This window comes from Sciurus vulgaris (genome assembly GCF_902686455.1).
Source record: "Sciurus vulgaris genome assembly, chromosome: 1".
Taxonomy (NCBI): Eukaryota; Metazoa; Chordata; class Mammalia; order Rodentia; family Sciuridae; genus Sciurus; species Sciurus vulgaris.
Window position 1 is genome coordinate 86788309 of NC_136461.1, and position 21359 is coordinate 86809667.

General features: G+C 35.0%; 1 protein-coding gene across 1 annotated transcript in view; it reads left to right on the forward strand.

The window, feature by feature from the left end:
* Nucleotides 1–20142, forward strand: part of PLPPR4 (phospholipid phosphatase related 4) — a 40160-nt gene extending 20018 nt beyond the window's left edge. The window contains exons 2-7 of the mRNA XM_079117689.1: nucleotides 2217–2402; nucleotides 8413–8542; nucleotides 10681–10876; nucleotides 12452–12509; nucleotides 13190–13363; nucleotides 16296–20142. Coding sequence (XP_078973815.1) covers nucleotides 2217–2402; nucleotides 8413–8542; nucleotides 10681–10876; nucleotides 12452–12509; nucleotides 13190–13363; nucleotides 16296–17621 — 2070 coding nt within the window. The 3' untranslated portion in view covers nucleotides 17622–20142. The remainder of the gene's footprint in view (nucleotides 1–2216; nucleotides 2403–8412; nucleotides 8543–10680; nucleotides 10877–12451; nucleotides 12510–13189; nucleotides 13364–16295) is intronic.
* The last annotated feature ends 1217 nt before the right edge of the window (nucleotides 20143–21359 follow it).

Consider the following 21359-nt stretch of genomic DNA (forward strand, 5'->3'; position numbering starts at 1 on the left):
TGAAGGAAATGTTTCCTAATTTATAGAAACCACATATTTAAAATAATGCCTGTTTATAGTAAGTGATATGTATTTTAACTAAAGTTTTCAAATAGAAAATCTTAAGCAGAAGCTTAGCTAAATAGTACCCCCATTAATTGATGATAGTTGTGTTTCATTATCTTAAACCTATTCCTATTTTGTAAAGGAGGTATAAAATAGTGGTCAAGACATGAGAATTTGGAACTAGAATTCATGGGTTCAAAATTCTCCTCTACCCCTTACTACAGATGATACTAAACACCTGCAAAATGAAGAAAATCATAGCACCTATATTCCTTCACAGTAGAAAATTTTAAATTAAATGATCTATATACTAATGAATCAAATAAATGAAAATTACCTCATGTGCAATAAGTGTCATATGGAATATTTGTTAAATTAAAACAAAAATATATTTGTGGGGATTTAAGTGAAAATTTCAGTCATGAATATGTACCATGAAATGCTGATTTATTGGTTAATACCAAAAGCAGCAATGCCTATATATTTCAGGAGAGAATAAATGATCAGATATTTGGAGAAGTCAAATGATCATGAATAGCACAAAATAGACATGTTTTGATATACTTTTTATTCTCTGGGAATCACCCATTTGAAAGCCAATGCCAGATTAATCATAATACATTACTAATTTTATCAACAAATCTAATGTTCACCTCATTACTAAGAGATCTCATAGGAATAATAGGAATAATACCATATTGGTAATTTATTTTTTACAAAACAAATACTGAATGTTCAATATTATTTTTTTAAAACACTTTGCCATATGGTTAAGTAAATGTTCTCTCTTCTGCAAGTGACAAAGCCTCAAATGAAACACTTTTGTCAATACTATGAAAGTCTGAATTTTCAGGTTCTGAAAGGTCTGATGCTATGCAAAGCATTCACAATATTTTCTCTTTAGCTGAGAGCAGGTCTATTGCTACACCTATGCTCCTCAATGGCCAGGCCTATCTTGTGTTCATTGTATTATAGCTAGCACCTGCAGAGTGCCTGGCACACTATAGGTTAAATGAAAAATTTAAAAACTCTAAATAAACTCTAGAAAACACATTGTGAGTGAAATTAGGCTTTCAGATAAACAAGGAATAAATTTTAGTATGTTTGTCCCATGCAATATTTTAAAGATAATTATACTAAAAATTATTCATTGCTATCTGAATTTCTCATTTCAGGGTGACCTGTATTATTTTTTGCTAACTCTATTAAGTCTAATATAATTATTAAAATAAATCAAGGCTTATACTTCATTCAATTAATAGTTTATCAACAAGTATTTATTGCTTCATTAAATTATTAAATGATGTATTGAATGCCTACCATGTGCCAGGAAAAATTCTATGCACTGGGAATTCAATAACAAATAATACTGATAAATTCTTATTTTGCGTAGCATTTATTTTAGTGAGAGATTAGGAAATCTGAAAAAAAAAAGTAAGTGAAATATTACATTAGCAAGGAAGTTTCAGTTAATGATAAATGTTAGGAAAAAATCAAACAAGATGATAGAGGATTAGATCAAAGATTACTCTAGATTGAGAGGTATGGTATCATTAAATAATGAAAAGAAGCCTGCTATGCAAAATGTCAGGGAAGAAACATGAAAGAAAGTAGGAATTTCAAGTGCAAAAGACCTGGGCATAAATGAACTTGACTGTGATAAGACAAGACTGAAGACTAGTTTGGTTATAATGGGCAAGGAGTTGGGACATGGTGAAACTAGTACAAGAAGAATAAACAATGAAAGCAAGAGTCAAAACATGCAGAAACTTGCATTCCGTGGTATGGCACTTGGATTTTATTCAAGTAGAATGGGAATCACTAGAGTGGTTGAGATAGGGAGTGATACAAGCTGCTATATTTTTAGAAGACCCTTTGAGATGCTGTGTGGAAAACTGATGAGTGGGGTAGGAGACAAAGAGTGGCAAAGGAACACCAATTAAAAGGTAAGAGACAACATAGGCTCATAGCAGGCTGGTGGCAAAGGTGGATGAACTGGAGATATATTTTGAAGGTCAAAACCATAGAACTCATGAATCATTTAACTCTGTCCCAAACAGGAGTCATGAGAAAAGGAGAGAAACCCACCTCTTTCCTACTTCAATATGTACTGATTCTATGTATGTCTTGTATGCAAGAGTAAATTGACCTTCTATGTCCTTTATTCTCAGTTGCCTATATTGGCATCATCTGTGGTTAGCCTCTATTTCCTTGAACTCACCGATGTCTTCAAACCTGTGCACTCTGGATTCAGCTGCTATGACCGGAGTCTTAGCATGCCGTATATTGAACCAACCCAAGAGGCAATTCCATTCCTCATGTTGCTTAGCTTGGCTTTTGCTGGACCTGCAATTACGGTAAGAATTGTTCCCCCATCCCCATCATTCTCTTTATCAGCCCTATAAAACTAAAAGATGATCACATTGTGTAATAAATGAGTTTAAAACAATTAAAAGGTAAACTCTAAATCTTAGAACAGTTGGAGCATGTCTTTCATATATTTTGTCAACATCACGTCATTAATAAACTGCATGTAAGTATGTAGAAAACATCTAGGATATGTAGTAAACGTTAGTTGATATTTAATGTTTACTAACTGTTGAAATAAATTAAGGTTTTCTTAAATCATTATGAAAAAAATCATAAGTGGATAATTCTCCTTGAATAGCTATTATTGACATTTCTGAGGCACTTCTAAATAATGTGCCTTTCATGTGTTTATTTGCTAACTGAAGTCTGGAAAATTGGGAAAAAATCATATAACCAAAGATTTTTTTTCTTAAAAGTGCATTTTGATATCATTTCCAGTTTCATTTTTATTAGATTAGCACTTTTTATTGATTATGAGCACTGAGTTTCAACAACTCAAATGAAGATGAAACTCAGATTCCTGGAGAGCACACTTGGAATAAGATACTTTAGTTTCAGAATAGGCATTTACAATTAAAAATATGGATCTACTGGAAATGAATTAAAAACATAGTTGTTTTTATGTGTTAATACATATCATGAATAACACACTTTTTATAAATTCTTTAATAAATAAAATTTGTGAGACCTTTTTCACCATCTCTTCTGTCCCCAGACTCTCTAAAGGACCAAAAACATGTTTCAAGGGTAATAATATCCATTCCTACTAGTAGAAACTCTTGTTTTGCTTTAGTCATGAATGTCAGAGCAAGTAATTATAAAAGTTGCATTTAGATGGAGTTTTCATAAGATATTTTAATGAATTGGCTTATTCAGTTTCTATACATCAGCAGTTTTAGAAAACTGCATAAACCTTCTAAACTCCATATTTTCAAATAGCTATGACTTTGTTTAAAAAATTTCTCCACATTAAATAATCATAATGTGATATTTACACTATAAATAAGTTATATAAAATATTCTCAGAAGATAAAATTGAAATTTTTCCACTAACTTTAGTATCATACTCAAAAGCCTTCAAAACACTTTGTAAATTAGTAAGTTATTTGAACTACAGTGACTCCAGAATGATTAGAACTATTAATGATATCCTTGGAAGTAGCTGAGACTCTCAGAGAAACATTTTAAAGGTTGATGTGGCTCAGAATAATAGTATTTTTCTGTCATGTTTCTAAAAACTTTCAACAAAAATCCATATTATTTACTCATTTGACCAGACAAGAAAGAATATTCTCTTTAAATCTATCACAACAGAAACCATTTCTCTTAATTGAGGTATAGAGCCCAAATTTATTACAATTGGTATATTGGAAATAAAATACATAAAATACTACACAAATATTCATGACTATGCTAAAAGTTCTGTTGATATTTAATCATTTAAATAACTTGCCTTTTACATATCTTGAAGTTGTTGCTCACCAGGGTATCTTATCAAGTCACTTGGAAAGCAAATCTAATTGTGATGCTCCCTGCCAGGACCATTAATTTTAACTTGGTTCCTTTCCTGACATTGTTATATGTCCTGGGGACAATGACCTTGACCTCATCACTATGTCCCTGCTTCTGTTATCTCCCTAACTTCCTTCAACAAAATCTCAATATACAGCTTAGGGATGCTTTCTAGGGGACTCAGGATCAAAGCTTACTTTCTGGAGTCCTGAGAAATGAGAAGGGAAACCTACCATGGCTCTCATGACCTGGGGATGCCAGTGCCAACTCCTGTGGAGTCTCTGATGCACCACCATAGCTGTTGGACACCTCTTAACGGGAAAGGAAGCAAACTAGGCAACTATTTGCATCCTGGGGCCCTGATGGTCCCCCATGTAACTTGAAAACCATAAGGTACTGCAGGATGTCAGTGATTCTTTTCTGCCACACTGATTTCACAGGTTTTGAGTAAACAACTGGGTGGTGAGACAAATTTTGATATCACTGATATCAAACACCTTTTCACACCTTTCACTTCAAACATACCCTACTTCTAGATTCAATTCCAATTTCATTTTCCCTCTGTTTTTGAGGATATTTCCCCAAACACATATTTTCTCTATGTTGATTCTAAGATGTCTGTAATCAGCTTGTTGTAGGATCAATTCTTTCTCTAATCTTCCCACATATGTTACCACTCTAACTCCCCCCACTGTTCCTGAAAATGAAAATAACAGATTCTAATCTCTGTCAAGAGTGCCATTTTCTTTTCATCTTTATGACTGCATTAAACTGTTCCAAAAAGCAGTTGCAGGGGAAGTAGCGAGGCAAGGGGAACCCTTCATTTCGAAATGACTTTTAGAGAAGACTGGTATGCAGAGAGGGGCTTTTTATGTTCACTCATTCAAATGAAAAGAAGAAAAAGCAAAACAAATAAACACATAAGAGGTATTCTTTAAAAGTGTCTTCAGATGAACAGAAAAAAAAAGATCCACTGATTTTGATGTAGGCAATTAAGAATAAAACTTTAGTGTTTGCTGCTCAAAAAAATGTTTTTAAGGTTTGAGATGTATTTAAAGCTTACCTTTGTGATGGCATACATGAAATTTAAAATGCCTTGGTGTCTGTGAAATTCATATACTTATTTCTCCAAAATTGCCCTTAAGTTGGAGAATTTCAACCTTAACATTGAAGTTCATTTACTTTAGAGAGATCATCAAACATTCATTTTTATTCAGATCCTTAAAGATTATTCATAAGGAAAAAAACACACACACACAAAATGTCTGTGTTTATCACAAATCTTCATGAAATACAACTTTATTACATATTGTTAAAGGACAAATACATCTAATTTTGTAAGTGAATTATATTATAATTTTATTATAGTTCCTAGAGGCTAACTTTAGATCTAGGAGACCATATAACCAATATTTAGTATATTAAATGTGTGGGGGCTCCTAAAATGTATTCATTGGAAATCTAAACATTGAAGACACTATGACAAGCATTACAATGTTTTTGTTGATTTGCTTTATTTCACACAAAAAAGACATATTGGATTGTGAGCTTTCCTTATGGGGCTATTCCAAGGGTGGGAGTCTTATAATAAAAAGCACATTATTTCCTCTCAACACCCGCCCTGGAAGAGAGTGACTACAGAACACCTGCCCAAACCCCATTCAAGATGTTACACACACACACACACACACACACACGTTGCTTCTTTTCAGCTTAAGTACAGAGCAAAACACACTGTTGTGAAAAGATACTTGTCATAAACTGCTTTCTGTTTACAAATGACAACAGCAACAAATAACATTATTGTTAAACCCAAATCTGGATTTCATATTGTAACATGTCAGCATGCCATCCAAAAGGGGGAAGTAAGCTGGGGCCTTTGGAAATGCTGGGGCCTTTCTCCTCACCCCGAGAATTCTCTTTAAACCAGATTGAATCATTTTGAAAATCCATGCAATGGCATATAGATTGAGGTTAAATGAATACAAGTATGAAAAGAAAATTGATGTGTTCTTTAATGAGAGGGACAATTGGGTAATGTCAAAATACTGACAGAAACCTCTCTCCATATTTCATAATCAAGGCGAATAGTATTGACCCGCCTTCTTGACATAGAAGTAAAAGCATATTCAAGCAACTAAAATAAAACTGCTGAATTCTCAAGGTCACTTGAGATAATGACTGTTGTGTTGTATAATAAGACACATTTCCCCAATGGCACTGTACCAATAAATTCTTCAGTAATTTAGTATTCATGCAAATTATTACACATAATTGAAAAGAGAAAAACAAAATTATTCACAAAATTGTTATGGAAGAAGTGAAAATTACATCAATCTCTTTTAACCATACAGCAGTGCCTTTCAAGTAGTTAATTTTCTTGCAATGATGAGTTTGAGATGACCATGATACTGCTCCCTGTGAGCAGGGAATGACATCACATCTATCTACATAGACATTTGGGCACTGCTGCAGGATGGTGTTTGTCAAGAAGTACAAATGGCTAACTTAATGCTAATTATTTTAAATAAATGTCTTTGATTTTGACCATACTGATTGGCCTGGAAGGAATTTGTCATACTATATGATTATCATATGCATGAAATTGGCAGGGTTCTGTTAAAATAATTATTTTTTTAAATTTTTATACAAACTAATATTCTTTTTAACAGTACATACGGCACATTGCATACAGAGCTAAGTATAGCAATTTGAACATTTGAAAGAGAAGGTCATAGGCTTACTGCCATTATAGTGTCATTTAAAAACCATGCACTGTAATTTTAAATACTTCATAAAATAAATAACTGGTGATGAGAACTGGGAAAGGTCCCCTGGAAAATCTAACTCCTAACCATAGTTCTAGCTCTGACTTTGATTTAAATCTTTACACATGACAGGATCTCCTGTAGCTGAGATATAGTTGGTATGTCATGAAACCCTACTTCTTTCAGCTTCATACACTTACACTAATCTATGTAATTTCACAATTTCTTACACTATTTGAAATTTTTGCATAAATATAACTCATAAATTCAAATCTTGTTTTAATTGTGCAGAATAGATAACAACTCAAATGTAAGGTCTAGTTAGCAAAACTGAGTCTCATGGTCAAGGTCACAAACACAAATCTTGCAGTGCCAGGCACTATGCTAGGCAGTAAGGATAAAAAGTACCTAAAATGATTCTTCCCTCTGAGTGTTGTCGTGTAGTGAGATACAATCAAATGAACAATGAAAGTGCTCTTGAATAAAGCTGTCCTAGAGAAAAGGACCAGGTGTAAAGGGAGCCCCATAGAAGGAGATGTAATTCAATTTAGGGTACAGTAAGAGGGTTCACGAAAAACCTCCTGAAAGAAATGATGAATAAGTAGCATTGAGTTCCTTCACAGATCTCCTGTGTCCTAAAATTCTGTAGTAAAGTGCATCATTTCTTACTTTAAGATGGTCCTAATGCTATGATATGGTTCTCTCCCTTGTAAACACATTGTCTAAATGACTTATACCTAGAAAATACCACAGGCTTACCTAGATTCTCTTATAATCTCCTTTCTCTAATAAAATAACCACTAGCCATTTGTGCTATTTCAAGTTTAAATACATTACATTTTCAAAAATGTATTATAATACAAGGAAATAAAATTAAGTACTCAGCTCATTTGCAGTAGCTACTTTTCATATCTCCAAGACAGCTACATGTGAGTAGTGGCTACCATATCAGAGAGTAAAAAACATAGTTTAAATCTTGCAGAAATTTTTATGGGACAGCTATACTCTAGATAGTTCCTTTTCTCATTCACATGGGCTTTTCATGGACTGGTCCTTCTGCTAAAGTCCAAGTTGGTTTATTAACTTAATCTGCTAGTAAAGTAACCTGGTTTTGGGCTGCAGTCATGACTCAGTGGTAGAGGATTTGCCTAGCATGTGTGAGGCACTGGACTCGAACCTCAGTACTACATAAAAATAAATAAATAAATAAATAAATAAATAAATAAATAAAGGTACTGTATCTACAACTTAAAAAAATTTTTTTAAAAAAATCTGGTTCCAAATTCTGGTGCTTGTTTTATCCTCCCCACTCATCTTCTTTTCACAATTTTAGGAATAAAAGGTGAAGGCTCTAAGAGTTAGGGCAGAATAGCCACCCTGTGATTAATTGAGTAGGTATCCCAAGATATGGTTGGGCAAAGTGTTAAAGCCAAATTGCAGCAGCCACAATGAAATGCCAGGATGCTCTCACACCCCTGAGCAGTGCACAGGAGGACAGACAATCCAGCCAAATCTCCTTACAGTGCCCTGATTGCTCTCTTCTCATCATTTGCTCAGATACCCAGGAGAAATGGTTTATTCTGCTAAAGCTTTTAAGAAGACTACATCTTTGCTTTGTTGAACCAATGATGTGTTGAGATGACATGTAATTTTTCTATACTTGTTGTATAACAGAAATATCAACACTCCTTTCCTGAATGCCCTTTGGTTTTTGCAGATTATGGTAGGAGAAGGAATTCTCTACTGTTGCCTGTCCAAAAGAAGAAATGGAGTTGGCCTGGAACCTAACATTAACGCTGGAGGCTGCAACTTCAACTCTTTTCTTAGAAGAGCTGTCAGATTTGTTGGTGGGTGTGGGGAGTCACAAAGGAAGGAAATGCTTTTTCAAATAGAAATGTTATATTTAATTACAGATATTAAGTCTCTAAAGCTATAATTTAGATGTATAATTTAAGTACATGATGTGTTGTACATTATACAAGAAACTTAAAACACCAAAACTTAGGCTATCTGTAATCTATTATTTACACTTATGGTCCTTGTTTGGAGAGTTAACATGCTATGTGTTTTAGTGTATTTTTTTTTTTTTTCTTACCTCAGGTTGAAGCATGAATTTACTTTAGAATAGTTTCACTGAATGTGTGTTCAGTTTTTTTGTTTTGTTTTGTTTTGTTTTAATGGAGAAAAAACGTGAGCAGGCCAGTGCAAAAAACTCTTCAGAAGTTTAGTCACATCCGTGATTCCATTTTCTTGGAGTGTGTTCGTCCAGAAGTTACTGCATGTGGAAATGTCAAAATGTTACCATAGTACACTACATTTTTCCTGGGTTGTAATCTCTGACTTTCCTTCTTGTTTTTTTTCTATGAGACCTGTAGGAACTCTATAGGCCTGGTTAAGCAGCATCTGAATCAAATCAATTTCTAAATTATCATCTCTTCTAAATTAGCACGAGGCCATATGAATGTAGTTTGAGTCATCAGCCTCTTTTTGTTTTTATAACAAAGTTAAGTAACCACCTACAATATATCACACCAACCTAAATGCTTTATATTCACTCCAAGATAGTCAGTAAAAGTTATTTTACTTATTACATCTCAGCTCAAAGGAATAGGTAACTATATTTAATATCTAGTAGATAATTAAATGCAATCTTTTCTGCTAATGACAGGAAATATCTGATCTAAACTATTTCCTAACATCTGCTCCTCTAAGCATTAGATCGAGATGGTAAGAAAACAATAGGTTCTTAGCAGGATCCAAGGCAAGGAAATAAAACTCCAAGATAGATAGCTGATCTCAGAGAAAAACTTCCCTAACATACCCAACTGCTGTGAAAAAAGGGGCATTTACCTTCTCTGGAATGCTATCAACAACCCCCACCTCTGTATACCTGAAGAATTCTCATTTTCCAAAGGTATAAGTAGGTTTCCTGTCTTATTTGGACTCTTCACCAAGTCCTTGCATATTTCTAGGAATTAAATGGTGGAAGTAAAGTTTCTGTGTTGTGAATCCCAGGTGTGTGGGCAGAGAAGGAATTGAAAGAGTGTTAGTTCAATGACATTAAACAGGCAAGAAAAATACAAAACAGGGTAATGTGCAAGCCAGGGCTCTTGGTCTGGAGGTGGCTAGTGAAGAATTACCCAGATGCCTTCCATAAGGATTTCTGAGTAACTCATGAGTCAGAATCCAGGCAATCAAGTAAGAATGAATTCAGGGAATCAAGAGAATCTGTAAGGAGTGAGTCACTTCCAGGCCATGTGTACCTAAGCACAGAGCAAGACTCTCAAGGACAAGGACAAGCAAGCTACCTCAAGAAGGCAAAGAATTTGCATGCCCATGCATCAGGATGACAAAAAAGATAGAATCTTGGTAGGAGATATAAGAACATCACCCCCAGATTCCAAACACTCAGGGGGGCTCCCACAGCTGTGTTCCTAGGCTATGATTGTTTTTTCCATAATAGAACCTGCAAACCTCTTCTCTGTTTAATTAGCATTCCTATCATGACTACAGGAAATGAGAATGGATTTGGTAGGGTTTGGTTAACTGTTGGCTAGAGTTATGGACCACAAGAAGAAAGCCCTGGCAGCATAAACAAAATGCCTAGCAAGTTTTAAATTATTTCTATATTTTTAATTCATTCTTCCAACTTAATCCCTCTCAAATTCACACAGTTGGTCACCTTAACGTGTTCCAGGTATTTGACAAGTGACCTATGGTAGATAATGTTAAGGAATGGCCCTATTTAACAAAACTGACAAAAGTGCCTTAAATTACTACCTTGTAAATATTCATTTTGCCCTTTATATCTGTTGAGAAATTTAGAAATTTTCTCTACTATTTTCTCAAAATTAACCTAGGGAAAATGATGATGGCAAGAGATTTTGAGGTCTCCAAGTTAAGGTGTGGTAAGCACGATTAAAGCTGATACACTATTAGCACTGTCCACCAACTTGATAACAGCTTTTTTTCATTTTGCTTATAGGTGTTCATGTCTTTGGACTATGCTCTACAGCTCTCATTACAGATATCATACAACTGTCCACAGGATATCAGGCACCTTACTTTCTGACTGTGTGCAAGCCAAACTATACCTCTCTGAATGTATCTTGCAAAGAAAATTCCTACATTGTGGAAGATATTTGCTCAGGATCTGACCTTACCGTTATCAACAGTGGCAGGTTAGAAACAGAGATTAAGAATATTGCATGTCAATGTTTTCATTATTCAGTAATTGCTTGGGGTACCATCTTAAGCATGATTTTTCAGTCATAACGATTTGATTTTATGTTTCCACCCCAATTTAGCAATCTCTTGAGTGTCTATAACAGAAATCCATTGGTAGCTCATTCCAAATCCCTCTGGTAGTCTCCAGATTTCGGCATTATAATCTCATTTCTAGTCTTCATATCACAGCATTCCAGTCACACTTTATGACTGGAATGACCTAAAAGAAAAAATGCTACTCATTTTGGTTTTAGGTTACCACAATTGGTTTATTTTAGGATATTTATGGCTAGTTATGGCTTATAATCAATATATGTCCTACACTGGCTTAAGCAGAACACTAAACATATATGGTAGTAAATATCTACCTCATATCTTTTGTCCAAAGAATAATGAATTTTCACTTTGGTTGAGTTTGGAATTTGTTTTCTTTGAATAAACACAGAAAATCTAAACGGCTTCTGGTCTTACATTTCAGAAAATAAGGAACAGGAAAACAAGAAACTATTAATGCTTAATTTTTTTTCAATCAATAAAGGAAAAATAAACTTTTATGACAAGTGGAAGTACCTAAGAAACTTAAAAGAAAGAAATTATAAAGAGATATGGGCAACAAATGATTATAATAAATTTGGACCTATCATTCAATGACTTCTCAAAGATCTACTGAAGAATGAAAAATATGTTAAGTAAACTTGAAGAATCGGAACCCAATATTTTGTGATATACATTCAACTTGTCATGGACTGTTCAATAATCAAGACCTGTCCTCAATGATCCCTCAGTCCTATTATATTATCTCATCCGTGTTGAATAATAAGAACCAAATAATTAGGGGAGGAGCACTAATATATGTGAATTTTATTTTTCTCAATTTTTAACCCATTGCAAAAAAAAGTCTTTTTAGACAATCCTTTTCAGTTGTCTCTTCCACTATCCTGCCTTCCAGCACTCCAACCTTGCTCCTTCAATTGTTTAACTGAATAAAAAGCTCAGAGATTCTTGAGATGATAACTATTTTAAAGTGGACTATACAGAGAAATATGTTAAAAATAGACTTTTCTTATGCTCTCCAGAGTATAAAAGATCTATTGCTGTGAGAAAATACACTTGTCTTTTTACAGTTTGATGTAAATTAAACTACATATTTAGGATCATATGAAAGTTTCAAAGCTTTAAAGCTCTAGGTTTATAAACTATTACTTTAACATGATTCTAATAGTGAAGAACAATTATCCTGTTTTCCTATCCATTTCTACTTTCCAACATCATTTCAATGGTGAACTCAAGTCCCTTGTCAAGCTAATTACTTATTAATACTGGAAAGCATATCCCTAGTATTCTTTAACACTAAGGGTGATTAGCAGTGACTATTTTTTAAATTTCTGGGTTTCCCACAGAAAACTACACATAAAGTTATGTTTGTTGTCTTGTGGCTTGAGTTGAACATTTTAATCACCCAGTGTTGAGATGATTGCTAACAGTGTATCTGAGCTAAAAGGCATAACCGGACTGTCTTCCTTTGACAGAAAGTCGTTCCCTTCTCAACACGCGACCCTCGCTGCCTTTGCAGCTGTGTACGTTTCGGTAAGTAACTGGTTCTTTTGCATTAACTTGTGTCCTGTAGAAAATCAGAGGAAGAATCATTGTCTCCAGGTGACTAATTAGTTCATAAACTTGAACATGTTTCCTTTCAATAAAGTGGCATCAAAAGCAGGAATCAAAAGCTACTATAAAAAATGGTAATTTTTTTCCTAAAGTTATAATATTTATTTATCCCTGTATCCTTTCAATGCAATTTTATACTTTGTTGGAAGAGTATTATAAAATACATGAATATTAAAAACACTGAAAGAATTATATACAAACACACACAATTTTCAATATTTATGTAACAATGATGAGTTCTAGGTCAGTGTAAATTTGATAATGTTGTGCAATGAATAGTCATTGTAGTCCATGAAGTCTTTTGTTTGGAAAATGGACTGTAATTATGTGATGACTAACATGGAGATTAAATCATTATCTGACTAATTCTACTGCCACATTTTTTTTCAGACTTCCATGTAATTAAATGAGAGATTTGTTATGTATTTGATGAATTTTGTCATGCATTTCCTTTCTTTTCCAGTAGAGAATAGCCATAGCAGAAGGATAGTAAGATTGATGTCAGGTGTATCAGTTAGACTTGTAACTTTTTATTTGATTAGAATTTTCTAATAAAATAGGTGTTCAAACATACTAAACCCATTTCTTTCATTTTTAAGATGTACTTCAATTCCACATTAACGGATTCCTCTAAGCTCCTGAAACCCCTCTTGGTCTTCACATTTATCATCTGTGGAATCATCTGCGGGCTAACACGGATAACACAGTATAAGAACCATCCTGTTGATGTCTATTGTGGTTTTTTAATTGGAGGAGGCATTGCACTGTATTTGGTAAATAATTTATTATTTTTGATGAGCCCAGTTTAAATGGAAAACCATGCATACCATATTTTGCATAATAATAATTTACTTAACAATATTTCGTATTCCTGAGAAAAACCTTGGACTGTGTCTCCATTATAAGTCAAACTACACATTCCTCTTTCAGTAAAATCATTTATTGAACTCTTTGTTCTGATCCAGAAATTGTGATTTAAGAAGAATTTTATCTTTACAACAATGAAATATACTATTATTATTAATTTAACTTTACAGATGAGAAAAGTGAATATTTGTGAAAGTCAGAGTTTATGAAAGTGAAGTGCCCAATAACACAGATGTTGGCACCTAAATGTAACTATGTTCCAACAGTAAAATCTTTAATAGTATGTTACTTTCAAACCTGATCTTCAAAATAAATACCTGCAGCATAGGAAAAAGATTATCCATTTCACTTGTTCATTCATTCATTCATCCATTCATTCATATTTCATTTATTCAATAGCCACTCTTTCCTAGCACTGTGATAAATGTGAAAACAGTGAAAAATAAGAGGCTTTCTTTAGAAATTTACAATATAAAGACTAACATTAGCAATATGTTAAGTGATGTAATAAAGTGTAAATGAAGCGCTTTGGGAATGGCAAACTGTCTAAGGAGCATGAAGAAGTTTTCACAGAAATGATGTATTTTAGGGCTGGGGAGATAGCTCAGTTGGTAGAGTGCCTACCTCACAAGCACAAGGTCCTGGGTTCAATCCTCAGCACCGCAAAAAAGAAATGATGTATTTTTTATTATTAAAAAAATAGAGTTTCTTAGAGTAAGGAAGGGAAGAGGACAGTCAAGGAGAAGAAATTACATCTGCAAGGAGATGGCCATGTGAAAGAGTGGAGGGTGATGAAACAGGAGGAATGAGAGATAAGGGCCAGATTTATAGCTTGGAAGAATGGACTAATGGTGACTTCATTAGCAGAACAGGTAAATGACAGAGGAAACAGGTTGGTGAGGCAAAGGGGAGTTGATGAGTTCAATTTAATCCATAGGCACTTGAATAGTTGTGTCTGAGGTTTAAAAGAACAATCAGTACTGAGATTTGTAAATATTGGACGTTATTGGTAGGAGTATCACAGTAGTCATTTTGGGCATATAAAATTGCCAGATCATAAGAATAAAAGAAGCCAGGGACTATCAATATACAAGTAACATGCAGAACAAAAGGCAATAATGAAGGAAACTGAGAGGACCTGGTGGAGAATAAAAATTAGTTGTCTGTAGCAGCAGTTCTCAATCATGTGGACTTAGTGCACTTGAGAATAGACAAGAAAATGATTACAAAAAATAATAAAAGTACTGAAGTGTGCAATGATTTACTTTCCAGTGTTGTAAACTAGTACAGTCAAGATTTTTACTTTAAATCTGATTCTGTGTGGAGGAGAAAGGAATCACATTAAAATTAGTGTGCCAGAAATGGTGCATAAGCCACAGGAGTGTTGACCGGCAATGAGTGTAATGATAGGAGTAAAGAGGCTGAGAACTGCCACTCTCTAGTTTATACATTGCCTTTGCACTGGTGTAAGTGTCCTGAATTAGCATAGGATTTACAGATCAAAAAATTGGGAGTAAATTTCAACTTTACTGAAATTTGCCCAATAGCCTCTTAGAAGCCTGTTTCTTCACCTATAAAATGAAGATAATAACTTTTTGCCTCATAAAAATAAAAAGAATTTTTAAAACGAGATCATCCTGGGCACTGGATATTGGACAACATAGTCAGAGCTTACTGTCCAGTGGAGGAGTTACCCAAGCTTACAAGTTTAAATACAATCAGTAGAGCATTGGGTCACTCATTCTGGTGAGTTGTAATGGTAACAGTTTAGACAGATATTATTTACGAGGATTTTAACCAGAAACTAAAATAGCTGTAGAGGCAGAAGCTTGACTTTATTCTATTCCTGTTTGTACACCATGCCCTGAAATTGGAAATTTATCAGCTCTAAGTTCATGATGTTTTGCATTGTAAATATTCTACAGAATGTTAAATTCATGAAATTTCATCGTTTAGTCTTGAAAGGCAGACAGTGGTTACCTTCCGTTGAAATGAGCACACAAGTAGATCTCTACAGCATGATCTTAAAAGCATCTCAAAATCTTAAAACCCAGTAGAGATTAAACCTACTATATGTAAAAAAGGTAATAACTTTGAACTTTTAGTTCTTTCCAAATCTAAAACAAACAAAAAGATTGACAGACAAAATATGAAGACACAATGAAGTAAAATTTGGCTCAGCCTGAGAATAAGTAGTGCTAACTTAATCAAGATTCCCCCACTGAAGATTCAAGGGTAAATATGGAAGGAACATGGGTTCACCAGTCTGGCAGTGGTTTCTGTTCTCCTTGCTGAGTACACCCTGTACAATGCTGAACAGGCAAGGACCAAATCAATGTGAGTTGTGACAATATATGTGTCTGTCAAAACCTGATATGATGTTTCATGAATGATCCATTGTTCTATATTTTCTGCAATTCTTCTGCTTTTGGACATAAGGTATGATTGAAAATGGAAGGCAAAATAAATAATTTAAATCTTTTAAGGTGTCACTCAACAGGGAAGTTCCTAAATCCAGAAAAATGAATTGCTTTGAAAGATAGAACAAAATGTCCTTATTTCTTTCACTGTCTCTTTTTTTTTCTCAGAAGTACAAAGGGTAAATGTCAAAAACATCCAGTAGGATGAAAAAAGAAATGGGGTCTGTATTTCTGCACAATTAGTTCAGTTACTTAGGATAGAGCTTACTATTTTCTCAAATAATTGTCCTGTTCATTCGTGTTTAAAAAAAAAAAAAAAAATGCTTCCTTGTAGCACATACCTTATTCATGCATGTCATAGGGGAAAGAGCAAGTATGTGTTCTAGTGCATGATATTTATGGTTTTGCCTTGAACTAGGGCCTGTATGCTGTGGGGAATTTTCTGCCTAGTGAAGAGAGTATGTTTCAGCACAGAGAAGCCCTCCGGTCTCTGACAGATCTCAATCAGGACCCCAGCCGGGTTCTGTCGGCTAAAAACGGCAGCAGCAGTGATGGAATCGCTCACACAGAGGGCATCCTCAACCGAAACCACCGAGATGCGAGCTCCTTAACAAACCTCAAAAGGGCAAACGCTGACGTGGAAATCATCACTCCACGGAGCCCCATGGGGAAGGAGAACATGGTTACCTTCAGCAACACCCTGCCGAGAGCCAACACACCCTCCGTGGAAGATCCTGTCAGAAGAAACGCGAGCATTCATGCCTCTATGGATTCAGCTCGATCCAAGCAGCTCCTCACCCAGTGGAAGAATAAGAATGAGAGTCGGAAGATGTCCCTGCAAGTTATGGAGACTGAGCCCGGGCAGTCGCCCCCCAGATCCATAGAAATGAGGTCAAGCTCAGAGCCATCCAGGGTAGGGGTGAATGGAGACCACCACGGTCCTGGCAATCAGTACCTCAAGATCCAGCCTGGCACTGTCCCCGGGTGCAACAACAACATGCCTGGAGGCCCAAGAGTGTCCATCCAGTCCCGCCCTGGCTCCTCACAGCTGGTGCACATCCCTGAGGAGACCCAAGAAAACATAAGTACCTCCCCCAAGAGTAGCTCTGCTCGGGCCAAGTGGTTGAAGGCAGCTGAGAAGACCGTGGCCTGTAACAGAAGCAACAGTCAGCCTCGAATCATGCAAGTGATAGCCATGTCCAAGCAGCAGGGTGTTCTCCAGAGTAGCCCCAAGAACACCGAAGGCAGCACGGTCTCCTGCACGGGATCCATCCGCTACAAAACCTTGACAGACCACGAGCCCAGTGGGATCGTGAGGGTCGAGGCTCACCCGGAGAACAACAGGCCCATCATACAGATCCCGTCCACCGAAGGCGAAGGCAGTGGCTCCTGGAAATGGAAGGCTCCTGAAAAGGGCAGCCTTCGCCAAACTTATGAGCTCAACGATCTCAACAGGGACTCAGAAAGCTGTGAGTCCCTGAAAGACAGTTTTGGTTCTGGAGATCGCAAGAGAAGCAACATTGATAATAATGAGCATCACCACCACGGGATCACCACCATCCGTGTCACCCCAGTGGAGGGCAGTGAAATTGGCTCAGAGACGCTGTCCATTTCTTCCTCTCGCGACTCCACCCTTCGGAGAAAGGGCAACATCATTTTAATCCCTGAAAGAAGCAACAGCCCGGAAAACACTAGAAATATCTTCTACAAAGGAACCTCCCCCACACGGGCTTATAAGGATTGAATTATGGCCGTTTGATCATTTGGGCGATTCCCAAAAGATCGCGTGTTGGTTCTACCTGCTCCAGAGGATTAGAAGGCCTTCTCGCCAAACTAGATAGTTCACCATCCGCACGGAACTCTATAAATCATGAGAACTACTACACTAAATGTAGATTTTACATCAGGGGGAGGGAAAAGCACAATGCAAGAACCTAACTAATGTGATAATGTAAAGTTTTCTTAAGACCTGTCATCAGATTCAAAAGGTTTTGCAGAGGGCAGTATTAAAAGAAAGTGGTTTCCTTCTATGTATACTATTTTACTTCCTGAATGTGCCAACATTGGGGATTTTTCTTTATAATTAGCTGTGGGAATCCAGAACACACAGGTTTTCTCTACAGCAGAGGCCATGCAGTATTATATATTCATTTTGCAGAATCTGCACCTAGAGCTCAATATGGGTGGTGCTGATTATTATAGTACATGTACCATGTAAACTCTCAAACTCTATTTAGCTGTGAAATAGTGGTGTGCAATTCCTTGTCAAAGAAATGCTACTTTATTAAGAAGACGCTGGCTCCTTTGTGTTAGAATAGGATAACCGCAGCTTCCCTGTAGTGGCTCTCACAGTCAGAAAATGGAAGGTTTATGTGCATTTCTTCAAAATTATGCTTTCTTCAACATCAAAACTTGTGTAGAAATATTTTCAGTGAAAGGGAGCAAGTAGTTAGTACTTTTCTGCATAGTTTTTCTGCTGCTTTTTATTTACGCACAGATATTGCTAACGAAGAATCTGATTTTTACTGAATAAATCTGCATAATTTAAAAATATATACATTGTTTTAGAAAATCTTTTGAACTTGTTGAGTTTATATTTTGCATTTTATGGCTCTTAAGTTATTAATTTTATTTGATGTTATATGTTTTCCTGCTCTAAAATTGAAAATAATTGACATTCCTTCAGCAAAATAGACTGCTATGAAGTTATAAACAAGAAATCTGAGCCAAAACTTGATATTGTGGGTTATCTTGCCAGAAATGTTGGTCAAATCTATCCTTATGTGTCTCCAATCAGCTGGCTTAGGTCATCATCTTAATAATTCCAAAATTCCATTTTGTCCTAGATTATTAACATTTTCCAATATCCTGATGACCAGTAATCTAGAGCCACAGTGGTTGGATTTTACCCTCTTCCCTAAAATAGTTTTGTTTTGGACACCAACAGGAAGAATCTGGGGAAAAAAAGCAAATTAATAAGTGAAAGTATCTTACTATATAAATAAAGAATGTATTTCTTCAAAATATCTGAAGGCACAGCTTTAATGCTTAATATGTGGCCAACAGATTTGCTACCTATCTTGAATTAAGTCTTGAGCCTAAATCAAAGGAAACCAATACTATCAGTAACAAGAAGATGAAAAACAAAATATTCTGAAGTGTTTTCCAAGTTAAATATTTATGTATGAAGAAATATTTGGTCCTTGGAATTCAGTATTAAACCTTTTTTACACCATTTCTGAAGAATTCTAATGTACAACTGATGATTGCCAAGAGCATAAAAGGAAACAACAGAGCTGGTTGATCTGATCTCAGCTCAGGTTTCATTGAGAACGTGAGTTGTTCAGAGATGACTATTATCATATCATATCAGCTTCTACATGAAAAGGGCAGAGCTTTCTAGAAATACCAATCTCCTAAAGCATTAGGAATTTAGCTGAAACCAGCAGAATTGTAAACCCTGGCAATAAAATACAGACTCAACCATGTCCCTTCTGGCAATTTCCTTCTCAGAGAGAGAAGTGGGAGTAAAATGCTGCCTTCCCCACTTCTTACCATTACCACCATCATGACATTCCTTCTGGCTGGTGCCAGCGTGCAGAGGGGAAGGTGGACTGGTTCTAGTACTCTGAAGAAGAAATAAGCTGCAGCATTTCAGGTGCAGATGATATTTCCTAATCTTTCCTATTTCTTAACAAAAGATTTTAAAGTACTTCTCTAGTCATTGAATTTTTTTTCTTTACATAATATTGATATATTCTTTTTCTACTCAAAGTGCCAAAGGCTACAGTTTTTAATGACTTAACAAATTGTACCACATTGTTAAGGAAATATAACGATAGACACTAGAACTCAGACCTCTGCATGTATATTTGATAACACATCTTTTGTAAAAAAAAAAGATTACAAAAAAATTTGTTTACATTCCACTGGTACCTTAATTTAAAATAAATCAGACTAACAGGTGGTATCTCTTCTTAGTGTTCTATTTATCTTATTTGCTAATGGGAGCACTTCTTCCTTTGTTAGGCTGTGCTTTATTGATAAAAATCAAGTATTGAATAAAGAGAGTTAATTATCTTTTTAAAGTAAATAAAATTATGAATATATATATAATATATATAAAGTATTGTGTTTAATAAAATGTTATGCAATGTTTTCCAAACTGATAAAGTTTGTAAAGTGCTATAAATGTATTTTGTTAATTACAGATCAGAGCTATTGTGTGAGTATATTGTGCTAACATCATAGAAATAAAGATTAGATTTCTTCATCAAAATTGGAGTGATTTGGTTTTTACTTCAGACAAAGTATGAATGGATATTAATTTAGCTGACAGGAAAACTGCTGAGGAAATAAGAATGTATCTGAATTGATTAAATTTGCAATTATTTAGAAGAAAGAATTGCACTGAGTTTGTCAAACTACAACACATTTCCTTTTTTCAAATTTTTATTTTGTGCTTATCAAAGGAATTCTATTTATTTAAACATCAACCTTTTCTATACTATGATGTTGTTGATGTCATAGCATATGAAAAAGAAAATATGAAAGTCTGGGTCAAACACTCTGAATCAATTTTTGACTAAGAATAGTTGATGTGCATATTTCCCCAAGCATTAATATCCATTGTGCAACTTTTCTTTAGAAATTGCTTCACTATTAGCTTCAGACTTTTCTTCCCATCCATTAGCATCCATTCTATGAGCTTTACTACTGGTAACTTCAACATCTCATTAGAAGGTATTAGCACAAGTTTCTAGACCATGACAAGGATTTACACTTTCATCAAATTATTCTTAAATGGTATGTTGAATGCAACACAAAGCTACACTTGTCCAGGAATGCCAAGTTTGTGCAACTGTCCAATAGCAATTGAGTTTATGAAGACCAAGCAATTACATCACTATTGCTGCTTAGCCAATAGCCTTTATAAGGTGCTGTTAATTATAGGAAATATCCTGATTTTAAAGAAGTTAACAAGTGAAAAAACCATGTGTCACATAATGTTTGAAATAAACTATTAAGCTTCCCTGGTTCTTTTTTTTTTTTTTTTTCCTCATCTCTAAAATTAGGACATTCAGCTATATTATCCTTTCTAAAGTATATCCAAAGCCCCTTCTGCATTTCTATGGATTAGTATTACATGTGTTATCCAGTGAACACAATTACTGATAAGAAAATAAAAATAATCTACTTGCCTAAAATTACTAAATAGTATTCTCTTTTTTGATCACAAGGTTAATAGAAGCAAACTGACTTAGGTTGCTAAGCCTATGTCAGCCATTTTACCACATAATATATAAAAATAACTGACTTGTAAACCTGCATCTCTCACTTCAGAACCTTTCTCATGAGGAATAAGGTAACCATAATTCTGGGGTATGTACCTAAGAAGCCATCATTAGGGACTATGTCATTTCTGTCTCATACAGGTTCAGTCTTTGTTTGAAGTATTTGGGTCATTTCATATTATAACTCA